At 47.5% G+C, this 12,852-nt stretch overlaps 1 protein-coding gene across 50 annotated transcripts in view; it reads left to right on the top strand.

Moving 5' to 3' along the window:
• SORBS1 (sorbin and SH3 domain containing 1) overlaps positions 1-12,852 on the top strand; it is a 226,724-nt gene that overhangs the window by 170,754 nt on the left and 43,118 nt on the right. For 32 of the 50 annotated variants that reach the window (XM_045853928.1, XM_045853881.1, XM_045853882.1 and 29 more), the window contains 3 exons: positions 1,441-1,506; positions 2,055-2,156; positions 6,142-6,191. In XM_045853928.1, the coding sequence (XP_045709884.1) occupies positions 1,441-1,506; positions 2,055-2,156; positions 6,142-6,191 (218 nt within the window). The remainder of the gene's footprint in view (positions 1-1,440; positions 1,507-2,054; positions 2,157-6,141; positions 6,192-12,852) is intronic. The other 18 variants (XM_045853929.1, XM_045853931.1, XM_045853930.1 and 15 more) reach the window with 2 other exon arrangements.

Raw genomic sequence — 12,852 nt, 5'->3', positions numbered from 1 at the left:
TGCCAGAACTTAGACACTAGACATTCACCCTAGCCTCCCTGCCTCTTCATCTCCTTCACTGAAAGCCACCTCGAACAAGCTGAAATTTTAGCAAGATCCTGGCTGTAATACCTTTTAGCTCCAATAGGTTGTTGTAGAGTATCAAATCATTCAAGACACCAGGGACCATTTTGGGGAAGGTTATTTAAAACCAATTTAATTTGTAAGCACTGTCTTTTTTTCCCCAGTAAAGAAATGAGTAGGAATGCCATCAGTGGCTTTAGAACATCTGCTTCCCCATGTGAACCATCTGTGATGTGTACAAAGTGCTTGAAGAAGAATGACGGTTGTTAACAGCACTTTATAGACTCAGAGGTCACATCACTGGCCTGGTGCTGTCAGTGGTGAATGCACCTTGAAATCAGATTACTTTTCATTTGCAAATTCATTACAAAGAGCCAGAGTGCTAGCCTCCCCGCCCCCCTAATTTCTACAGAAATTGATGTGATTTTTATAAGTAAGCTCAGGGCAAAATGTCACAATGTAAACCAATTTGAATGTTTCCATAGTTGGTTATAATGAAATTTTCACAAAATTCCAGGAGCTATTAATGATCCCATCGCCTCTGAGGTCACTGTTTAGGAAATTTCAAGTCTAAATAGGCCATGCAAGATGGACGGGGGAGGAGGAGAATTAGAATTGGCTCGTAACTTCCACGTGTCCTACCCTTCGAACCCCTCCCTCACTAAATTTACAGCAATTCTGGCAGATTTCTGTTGTAGGAATGCACCCAATTCTATCTTGAAGAGTTAAAGGAGAAAAACAAAGATAACCTTACAGTTCGCTATTTAAATTCATGGTATAAACTCTGTTCTCTGAGGCATATGGAAGGCACGGCTCTGCCACTAGCATGTTAACAAAGTTGAGTAAACAGTGAAAGATTTTAAAAATTGTCTAGATACATAGCGCAAAATTCGACACCCCTTGTATGTGTGGGTATCGTTGCCACCAAGCACACACAATGCATGCAGTGCAGTTTATCCTCCACTGGCTAGATCTCCAAATTCACACGTTTATTACCAAAGCATGGAGTTTACAGTGGAGAAGAGTGGTTCGGAAATGTGGGAGCTCAGTGTCGATCTCAGTGTCAATCTCAGTTCGAAAGGAACAAAAAGGAATTTTAAAGTTTCTGTTTCAGTGTAAGTTAGTGTTAATGCTTTTATTTATTTATTTTTCTTTGTGTCTTCTTTTAAGTTTTCAATATTTGGACTCCAACAAAGATTTACTCTTGAGACAGAGACCTAGAAACGAGCGTCCCACCCAGGGCCCACCCCGTCGCTTTTGGTCCCCCTCTCTGTGTCGGCAGCTCCCCCGTGTGCCCCTCTTGGTTTGAGCCAGTCTCCGTGTTTGTCTTTATGTCTTTATGCTCATTTCTTCATTTCCTCCTCTGCTTCCCATCAGCCTCCCAAAAAGATATGGGATTATACTCCTGGAGACTGCTCTATCCTTCCTAGAGAGGATAGAAAGGTAATTCGCGCCTCCTCCGTGGGCTGTGTGTGTGTTCTCTAGCCTGGTTAGTGTGAGTGTGCTGTGGGGTTTTCTTTTATTTCCTTAAATCACTTTTACTTTAAATTGATAACTTTTTTTTGGCTTGGTGATTATTTAACAGTCTCTAAGACTTGTACTAATGGTTAGACGTTTGCTTTTTTTTTTTTTAAGCAATGACTTACTCTTCTGACATGTAGTATTTGTCACAGTCACCCTACTCTGAAAAGAGAGAAAATAGGTATTTCCTTAAAGGTAGGTTTTTGTTGAATTTATAGTTCTCTTTAGGAAGTAGAATAGAGTTTTGAATCTCAGGTTATTTCAGGATGTAGATTTTCTGTGCCTAATGCTGCATTCTCTGTCCTCATGGCTTTACGTAACTTCCAGTGAGCTCTTGTGTTTTAACCATGCCACCTCTGCCTTATTGAAATACAACACTAAAAAGTTCATTTTTCAAACTTAACCTGCCATTCTCTCTGCCTTTCCTCTAAACTAAAACGTTCTTTCCCATCTTTTCTTTCTTGAACCAGACTAACCTAGAAAAAGATCTCAACCTCTGCCAAACAGAGTTAGAGGCAGATTTAGAAAAAATGGAGACGCTTAATAAAGCACCCAGTGCAAACCTGTCACAGGTATTTCTGAGTTTTTCTCATGCCGTCAGTCCCTTTCCCAGCTCTGTTCTGTCTCCTCAGCTCTGCAGTGTTTGCTGCAGGGAAGGTGAGGAGTAGTTACGCTGGTTACGTTAAAGCTGCATGGCTTCCTGGCTCCCGCTTTGCATTCCTTTCCCCTCCTGCATTTTTGCTTGGGTTTCTTTTGAGCTTGGCATCTTCCTTAAAGGGGTTTTTCCACATACTCATGGGTGGCTGGTGATTTAAACTGCTCCTCCTCTTCCTCTGCTTTCAGGGGTGACCCTCTAACTTCCCTTCTTTCTCCTGGGAATGCCTTCTCTGAATTTTCAGGGAGCCATTATCTGGCCATTGTCATTATTGCAGCCCCGGGAGGTCATTGTAAGAGTGTAGCAGTGTGTGTTGAGTGCCTCTTATGTGCACAGCATTGTCAGAGCAGTCATATTTGTGATTTAAAAGGTCAGAAAGTTCTCAGTGAGAAAATGCACCCCAGAGGCCAGACTGCCTGGCCACAAACAAGCGTTTGAAACTCAACCGGCACTGATGTTTTTAAATGGAGCTATGTCAAAATGTGGTTTATTAAGGGATAGGTCAGAAAGAGAGTGAGTCCAAGGTAAATGGGTTCCCGGGGGGAAGAAAAACAGCCCGGTGTTTGCAGAACTGCTCCTGGGGCTCCCTGACAAAACAAGAGAGGCCCTTACAAGGAAAGGGGGTCTTTACAGAAAATACAAAGGAATGTGGACACTGCTAATGAGGCTGGGAAGACCCCAAGACTGCGGCAGGAAAAGTGGAAATTGTGAGCAGATCGTGGTCAACTTCAGAACTAAGACAAGGAAGGAGGGTCAGACCACCAGCATGAGTGACTTGGGTACCAAAAGTCATCTGAGTGCCAGATGTAACCCAAGGCCAGGGTAAGGAAAGCAGGGGTTACAGCAGCACTGGGATGTGGGAGCCTGGAATAGAGGCCAGGGAACCACTAACAGATTGGGGGAGTTGGGCTTCAGAAGCCAGAGTCAGTGAAGGATGAGGAAGCCAGGGGGCCAGCGTTAGGCCCTGGGTCCCTTCAGAACTGCGGGGAGGCACAACATCTGAGCCACGGTGCATGCAGCTGAGACAGAGATGTCGCAGGCGGGGGCAGAGGGCTGTTCCCAGCCAGGGTGGAGCCACCGTGGGGTTGAAGGTCTGCGTTAGTTCTGCATTTGACAGCTGTGGCTGCAGGTATATCCTAAAGTGAGTTGGGACAGGGCAGGGGACTGAAAGTCCAGATAATGAGTGGTTCTGTAACACCTGTGAGGATGGACAGCCACTAGAGAAGCGACCTCACTGCGATTCCCTGAGGGCCGAGATGTCTTCCAGTACCTGGCCTCCTTCCCCGGGGCAAGATGGGCACAAAGAGTTTGATACATAAATGAATCACCTTCCCATCGGTTCAGTTAACTGCTGCCCATTAGTCCCTAATACATATGAGATATGCTGATGGAAGTTCTAATTCAGCACCAGAAAGTGGGCTTTGCTTCAGGAACATGACAGCTGAGTCACACTCTTAAACAAAAGAGTGCCAGCAGCACACAGCAGTGCTTGCTAAGAGCTAAGTGCATGGGAGGGGCTGTAAGTGCCAGAAGGGAGGGATGTCTTATGTGAAGTCTGAGCAGACTCTCAGAGAGGGAGCTGAGATCCCAGAGGGTGGAATGCGGGTACGAGGTGACAGCAGGCGTGGCCACTGGAGGCCCGGTAAGGAGCACAGGCGTGAACGTGTTGAGGATGTGTTCTCGGAATGGAGTAAGATTCAGCTGTAATAGAACATTTGAGGTGGTCATAGTGGGGACATAGGTTTGGGAAACAGGGTTGACCCTGGATTACAGAGACTCAGAAAAGATGATTAAGAAAATTATTGATGTTGTCCAAGGACCAATGATTTAATTCCAGAGTGTTTCAGGAAGGGTAGTGTCAGCACTTAGAAATGCTGAATCGGAGGAAGGCCATCCAGGTGGGGGCTGAGAGGATAAGGAGGAGGGTAATGGTGAGAACCCACCCTCAGCAGCAGGGCATGAGGGCGGTGGGGCGTGTGAGAGCAGAGGAAATGGCAAGGAACTGGCTAATTAATTGGTGTGAGAAACAAAGAATGGGGTGGGAAACAAAGCAATGCTCCCTGTCCAGGCAGCTGGAACAATGGGGACACATTGTAGGTCACAGAAGAAAGATGGGGAGAAAAGTCAGTGCAGAGGTGAGATGAAGGATTTGGTTTCAGGTCATTTATTTTTGAGGATTTGGTTGGGTATCACGTAGGGAATATCTGGTAGACAGCTGAACACATAAAACTGGGTCTCATGGGAGAGGCAGGGGCTTACAAAGCCCATCAGAGTCTCCAGCAGAGAAGCGGCGGCTGGCATCCTGCAGGGGATGAGGACGCCAGACCCAGGGGTAAAAGAAAGGTTCAGCGAAAGGATGAAAGACCAGCAACTACTGAGGGATGTTGATGAAGGAACCAGAGGAAATGGGGAGGGCCAGGCAGAGAACAGTTCTGAGGTGTGGGAGGGAAAACAAGTGGGGGAGAACAACCCAGGGCTCCAGAGAGGTCCCAAAAGCAGACTCTGAGGAAAGGTCAATGAGTTTGATAACCAAGAGGTTTCAAAACACTTTGGAGGTTGCTGGGTGAGTGTGGATGGCAGCTGGAGTATGTGGTGAAGAACCAGCAGAACCCACAGGGGTACGGCACCAATTGAAAACTCGTGGTCATAGAAGGAAGGCAGGGGTGTTCCCAGAGGACTCGGCAGGGTTGTGCAAAAGTTTTTCAACATGGAAACCTGGATATCGTCCACAGAGGTGGGCGAAGACCCAGAATGGGGCAGATGTCAAAGGTCAGATTCAGGGAGAGAGGGTAGGCAGGAGAGACCAGGCTGGCAAAGGGCTGGGTGGATGAATGTGGAGGTAGGAGTGGCCCCTCCTCTGAGGAGTAATGGGGAACAGAGGGCGCTGTCCTCCTGAGGCAGAGGTGCCCTCAGAAATGACAGGACCCAGCAGGAAGGGGGCCGGGCGGCTGAGCTCCTGACAAAGGCCACCTCTCTCCTGTCACCTCCCTCTTTCCATCTCTCCCTTTCCTTGTTCCTGGTGTTTCTCTTTCTCTCCTTGCCTCAAATTTCTCTCCCCCAGATACTTTGTTTTCCTTGTAATGGTCATCATCAGAGATAGAAGTACCTTTAAAAGTTAACTTTTTCACTGATTTTTTCAACCACCACACTGTTTTTAAGTGCACGTATATTGAACCCTTTGCATTCTTCTCTACAAGACAACAGAATCCCTAAGCTACACAATTATGTTGCTTTTTCTCTGCATGTAGTTCTCAGTTGTTTTCTTCCTTTTGCATAGTGGCATGTAATCCCATGAAATGTTCCCCACCAAGGCTGAGATGGTCATTAATAGCTTTTGTACAACTGCATTTCCCCCCTTTTCACACTTCTAAATCTGCAGGGGCAAACAAATGGTCCAAACCCAGTGTATTCTGTACCTGAAGTTTTGGGTGGCTCTCTCTGGATGCGGCATCTGGGGTGCATGAAGGAGTCTGGTGGGTTGGCAGCTGTGTCTGAAGGTTGGGGTGCACTGGCGTAGGGTGTGCTGTCCATGCCGCTAATGCATGCCAGCCAAATGGTGGGCCCCTCCACCCAGTGGGCCCCTCCACCCAGTGGGCCCATGACTGAAAGTACAAGCAATCGAGGAGGCCATCTCCTAACCCACCCAGAGAGCCTTGGCTGCAGCCGCTGGGGGACAAAAGACCAGAGACAACGAGAACACCCCCTTCCCCAGAAAGCCTCCTCCCAAGGAAAAGGCACCACCCCCACCAGCACTGAGTCCCTTCTTGCCGGGCTCCCCTTCTCCCAGGGGTCCCTGTCTAAGTTAGCAAAGAGAAGGGACTTCTCTTTCTCCCCTTGGCTTGAAACATCGGAGTCAAAATAAATCATGTTCTCTCTCTCTCTCTTTTTTTTGACATTTACAGAGCTCAGCAGTCAGCCCCACTCCGGAAATTTCTTCAGAGCCTCCTGGATAGTAAGTTGCCATTTTGTTTACATGATCGTGACCGAATGTGTGAGATGTCAGAAACGGGAAGGAGCCGGTGTGTTGGACCCAAGTGTGTTGTATTTGAAGCAGTGCAGTGGCTTTGAATGGTGCATGATTTGGTGATAAGTAGCAATTCAATTCTGGTCTTCGATTTTTTTCTTCTGTGTTCTCCTCTTCTTCCAAATTAATTTTGTGATGTTTCATGTTAACTTTGACAGGTTTTCCTGAGTTGTCATCTTGACCTTTAGAATGTGAGTGTATCAGCCTGAGTTTAGGATCAAAGTTTACCTCATTTGCTGATTCTTGTGGGGAGGAGGCGGGTGAATGTGTAAGGACCTGTCACAGGGACAGGAGGGGCCGAGGGGGCTCGCTGGTCTGACTCTCAGAGATGTGGCTTTACTTCCCCATACCAGTTCTCAGGATTCCCCCTGGGTGGCGTGCGCACACCTCACGTTTTCACAGGGCAACCTTCCCGAAACCATCCTGCATCCTTTCCTCCACATCATCCCCCAAACTACCCCCTAACCCCCCGCATTCTCTACCAGATTCTGTCTCAGAGCTTTGCCACACAGCTGCTGCCCCAGCTGAAAGTGGTTCAGTGCTGCCTGCCCCACCCTGCACACACGGTAAATGACAAGCATTTTAGCTTGTCCAAGGAGACCCTAACTGAGCCTGTCTGTACCCAATCTCATGTTAATACCTCTTGTGACACCGACTTTTGTTGTGTCCCTGGATTATGTTTCTGTGTTTTTATAACTGCTAATAAATCATAAACTCCTGAGGACAAGGACTGCATCTCCACCATGCCTGGTGCACCCCACGGATCTGGGAGTTTGCTGTGGTCGGAGCAGCTCCTCATCTTACCGCCATTGCATCTGTGGCTTATTCTTCAAAGTGCAGCAGGAAGGGAGGCACAACTATTACCTGCTCATTTGGGTTGGGCAGATCCACACTGAGCAAAATTCACCTGCTCAGATGGAAGCCTGACTTGACCTGGTGCTGAGTTGATGTGGATTTGTGGCAAACTTTGTGGTCACTTGAGCATTTTGCAAGAGTAGTTTCATTGGAATGTCAATCAGCTGGGACTGGAGGAGTTCACTGGAAAATTGGGAAAACACCTTGAGCCTTTTAGGGTAGTGACCAAATCCCTAACCAGATCTATTCTGTGAGTATTTCTTCTATAAATATGTTTATTAATGATTTTGATCAATGTACCCCAGAGTGTCAGATGTAGTCGAGATGATGTGTTAGGACAGCGGCTAGGGGGACAGCTTCTATTGGAAAGGATGGTTCCATCTGGAGAAGGTCGAGTGTAAAGTCTCTGCACTCACTGTGGGGTTGGTGCTCAGGCTGCACCACATTATTGAAGCAGACTATACGGATTAAAAGCAAAGAAAGTGATGCCCATGGGCTGTCAGAGTCAGGCACACAGCTCTTGAATGAAGTACGACAGAGAGAACTGAAGTTCAGCTGTATCATCAGGACTGCCCCCTTCTCCCCTGACTTGGGGCTCTGAGGCTTACTCTGTGTTAAGGAGCTAGTTGAACTATGCCCTCAGCTCCAAGGATGACAGGTCACAGGCCTTCTAAGGTCCCAGAGATGTGCTGTCAGGGGCAAAGCCCACCAGACGACCTTAGGCTGTCTGTAGATAAAGGGCTTCTTCAACCCAAGGCTCCAAGCAAACTCTCCCTGGTCCTTGAGGTCACCTGTTTGTCAGTGACAAAGCTTGACACTTTTTCGGTCCTGACTGCCCAGTGCCTGGCATTTCCAGGATTGTATCAAATTAGTCCTGCTGCCTGGTCTCTCCCCTCTGCCTCCTCACCCCCATCTCCCTGAAATGCCCAGGACAAAAAATGCACCGGTTGCAGGTGGCCAGCTCATTGAATTCCTTAGCTCTGCTGGATCTGAGGCACTATGCTAGGTATTATAATAGGAACATATGAAATAGTTGTTTAACAGTTTGGGGGGGGGCGTGTAAAACACACACACAAAATGAATGCTAGTAAATAAGAAGGCAAAGTAGCAAGTGATTGAAGTAGACTATATGGATTAAAAGCAAAGAAAGCGATGTCCCTGGGCTGTCAGAGTCAGGCACACAGCTCTTGAATGAAGTGGTGACTTTAATGATTTATTCAGCATTCACTGGGTCCCAGGCCCTATGCTTAGCTGGTTATGTGATTCACCCCACTTAGTCCTCTCCACATTCCAGAATCAGACGTTATTTTTAATCCTCATTGGAGGCGTGAGGAAGTAGGCAGTGCAATGCCCAAGGTGCCACAGGGGGTGTGTGTCAGAACTGTCCTAATCCTATCAGACCAGCCCCCCCGAACTTCTCGGGCAGGGGACTGGTGTCAGCAGTACTCTCTCATCTGCACTGTACTGATTCAAAATTGCGTAATAAATTAACACAAAGCAGGCTGCAATTGATTGTCTTTTGAGTGACTGAAAAAAAGGCAATTTAGGCCACTATTCATGCCATTGTGTTGGCAGGATAGAGGGGGACTAAGGCATGCTGCTTAAAAGAGCAAATTGCAGTCAGACTAAGTATTTGTGCACATGAAGGTATTTGATGTTTTAATTGACCAAGCACTCTTGTTTACGCAATCGAAACAGGTCCCAAAGGGCTCTGTTTTTTCAGCCTTAGCTTAGCTCACGTGAAATATTTGGCAGGAATAGAGGAGATATTTTTTCCTCCTGCTGTTCTACCATTTGGGGATTTATCAGTAATTCGAGCTTGGTTTTCTCCCAGTTTGTTCGAATGAGTTTTTTCTGCATTTGGAATTGGTGAGGAGCCAGCTTGAGTGCTGTGCCTGACACATCGGGAAGTGCACGATAACGTTTGCTGGATAAATGAAGGCATCTACAGGTCTAATTAACTAGAATCCAACTTGCTCAGCACCCAGGCAGGCAACTTGTGGACTGAATCTGGCCCCTTTCTCTCAGACAGGAATGAACCGTAGAAAAGAGCACTGGTGAGATTTGATGTAACCTAAGGACTGAAGAAAGAGGGATTGTGAATGACTATCAGAAGAATGTGGGAACAGCAAGGAGGAAATTCACCCTTTGTCCTAATGTCCTAATATAACTACCAGTCCTTCCTCTCAAATAATACATTTTTATAGTTGTGATCACAGTATATGTCCAATGTTTTACTTCTGTAGTGTTAACCAGGCCTGCAAATCAACAGTGCAGCCTACTCATTTTCACCATTACTTAGTATTGATCAGCACTAATACATGTTTTGCCTAACCAAAGAGCTTTACTCTATGTGGCCAGCAGGTGGCACCCAAGAAGCCACTATTTTCCTAAGTGGTAACTGTACACTAGAAAAAAACACTTTTCCCTTTAATCTAACTGAAGCTCAAAACACAACTCATTACTTGAAGAACTTGATGAAACATTAGAAACTTCCCAAGGCTTAAAAATATGTCATAAATCTATGTGCATGTAGACATTTAATTTCATGGAATCCTTTATTCTACTGGTATTTACTGAACAACGGGGCTAGGCACCAGTCACACACAGATTACTCAGATAAACTTCCTGACCCCAAGGGAAAAATTCGAATGTAGTGGGGAGACCGACTTGTAAATAACGGTCAGAATCAAGAGCTGCACCGCTGATGGTGGGACCCCAGGGGGAATGAGCGCCTCTGTTTTGTGGAGGAGGAAAGGTGGGCTTTATAGAGGAGCAGCAAATAAAACATGAATAACAACAACATGATATTTTCTACTTGATTACAAGTAGAAAAAGAAACTTTTTTTCATGTGGTACAAAAGGTTAGACAATGCAGCTGCACTCTCCAGATTGCCTAGAGCACCCCCACCCCCCGCCCATAGCCACAATTGCTTTTTAGTTTCTTCCTGAAAACACCAATGGTTTTGAACAGTAAATTCCATGACGCTGGAATTCCTTTGGTTTGTCCGTTGTTGATTCTCCACCCAGGAGAGTGTTTGACATGTAGTAGGTGCTCAATAAATGCTTGTTAAATGAGTAAAATGAGCCATGGAATGATGCAGTCAGCTAGTTTCTAGAACCGTCACTGGCAGCGGTTTGCGTAAATGGTCGGCAGGAAACAGGGCTGGAGACCGGGGGGGCCTGAGGGGAGTGCTTACTGAAGAGGTGTGGGCGTGGGTGAGTGGGTGAGGTGGTGACCAGGAGGCGGGGGAGGAAGGGTTAAGGTGAGGTGTGTCAAGGACAGGGGGTAAGCAGGACTTAGTGATTGACTAGGTTTGGGGAGCAAGGATGGGGAGGAGGGGATTGATTTTCTGGGCTTTCTGGCTTGGGAGATGGGAGGTGGGGGAACAGAGCTGGGTTTGGTTTGGGACATGTCGGGTTTAAGATGCCTGAGGAACATCGAAGTGGAGCTGCCTAGAAGGCAGTTAAATGTATGTGTCTAGAGCCCAGCAGAAAGGTCTCCATAGATAACAGGTTGGAAGGTGAACATTTAGGACAATCTCCCAACACCTAGTGGTTTTGCAGATGAAGGGAGTGGAGGCTGAGAGAAACCGACTGATTCCCAGTCTTTAAAAGGAGCAGCTTTGCCTCGGCTGACCCGCATTCCTTGTTGGAGTCTGGCTGGAATCCCAGCTGCCAGGACCCTGCCCGCCTCTTCCAGAGCCTCCAGTCAGCACAACTGGGAACATTTGGCCCTAAAATGATTGCTCTGTTCTCTCACTTGATTCTTCGAGTGAGTGTGTTTTTGTTGAATCCCCTTGAAACTCCGCAGCCAGCTCTGCATCTTGGCCAGGGGGTAAGTTCTCTTCCCTGTCTCCTCCTGGCTTGCTCTTCCTCAGCCAGAGCTGCTGAGAGCTGAGCTTCTGAACTTGACATGTTCTGTTAAGTAATCAGTGTCTTTCTCAAGTCGGCCTGAGGCCACTTATCTCATCCTCTCTGATCTATTTGAACACACCAAACACCCAACAGCTCTGTGACCAATGACAAATGCCTTCTCCACTCTGGTCCTCAGTTTCCCCCTTTGGTGCAGTGGATGTCTGCCTTTCTGATTAGGAGAGCCAATGAAAAGGATACATTTATTGTAAAACAAACAAACAAAACACTGTACCAGGCCTTTTAGATAGTGTTTTTAAACAAGTTGCAAAGTGCCCCACATCTGGAAAAAGCATGTTGGCTTTGGTATCAGAAAGAAAACAATTGGCCATAGCAAATCCAATCTGAGAGGCTTCCTGAGGGCTAGTTTGTCGTTCTGGTGGGGAAGCAGGAAAAAAATGGTGATAATGGGTGGAATAAAGCCAGAAAGTGGGGGGGGGGCTGTTGGGGGGGGTGAGTTCTGACAGCTGAGGAGGGAGAGGAGGTGAGGTCAGCAGCCGAATTATGGCCGAGAAATTAGGAGGAGCCAGGGCAGACTGGTTGGATGTCCTGCCCGAGGCTGAGGCAGTTGAAAGGACAGCAGGACAGAAGCCACTGTCAGAGTCACTCAGTGCTGAGTGAGGTCTGGTCTCCCCAAACCAGGGCTTTGGAGACTCCCCCCTCACAAAAGCACCCTCAGTCATTACAGCTGTTGGTCGGAAGACTAAAACACATCCACACACGGATCTTTTTGTGGTTGGGATGTACAAGAAGGAGAAACACGAGGTCAAGCTGAAGGACAAGACCAGAAAACGCAACCAAAAAGAAGAGGGTGGACTGTGGAAGGCCCGTGTAGGGAAGAGAAAGATTTATTTTTAATTAGCAAGTTCTAAGGAAAGCCAGTTTAGATGAGCTTACATTTATTTAAACTGCCATGGAGTGCCACAATCTTGCAAGTCACTGTTAGGGATCCTCCAGCCCCCTAACTAGAATTGATGGCTTTTGTCAGTCAGAACTGGGGACATCTACGAATGTCCCTGCAGGCAGAAGCAGGAGAGCCCTAAGCTATGTGGGTGGCGGGCCTTGTCCCTAGGCCTGGCCTCCAAGCCTGGGAGAGCCAAGGCTTTTTGTCTCTAGAGGTAGGAATAGGCCACCCAGGCAGGGGCCTGGACACCAGGAAGGACGGCCAACCTGGGTCTGGGCCACCCCGAGTCCCTGCAGTCCTCTTCTCCCCGCTGTTCTGATGACTCTGTGGCCACTGACCTCAGGAGCTCAGAGCCCTCAGTAAACATGGCACAGTTCTTATATGTGTGTGGAAGAGTTTCTAAATACATAATTCCACAAATCAAAACACAGCCTTAATCAGATAATGTGTGTGAGTTTGACTTTCAGAAAATGTGACCTTTCACTCCTTCAACAAATATTTACTGAGTGTCCTCGTAGACCCCGTAGTCAAGTGGGCTCTTAAAAATCAGGGCACAGCCTGAGGAGGGAGACGCCCCCTCCTGGCCGGCCGGGAGGTTTCTCCTCTCTGAGACGCACCCTGGAGGCTGCTCTATAGACACACTTCATCCGCCTGCTTTTATGTTTTCATCTTTGGGGGTTGGTTTTCTTCTCTCTTAGATTCCCAGTACTCTGTCTTGGCTGAGGAAAGGGGGAAAGCATCTGGTCACCTGACCTAGGCCTGAGAGAAGGGGGAGGGACCAGGGGAACCCTAGCCGCCTGGGTAACCCCCTGACTAGGGCACGCAAGGCCTTTAAAACCAGTGGTGTGGTCCAGGCGAACTTCACCTCCCTGAGGTGGAGACACTGCCTGTTTTACCAGAGTCTTCATCTCTTTT

This window comes from Phyllostomus hastatus, unplaced genomic scaffold (genome assembly GCF_019186645.2).
Source record: "Phyllostomus hastatus isolate PE091 unplaced genomic scaffold, TTU_PhHast_1.1 phas_scaffold_1066, whole genome shotgun sequence".
NCBI lineage: Eukaryota > Metazoa > Chordata > Mammalia > Chiroptera > Phyllostomidae > Phyllostomus > Phyllostomus hastatus.
The sequence above is the reverse complement of the archived record's forward strand: the minus strand, read 5'-3'. Positions and strand labels throughout refer to the sequence as shown.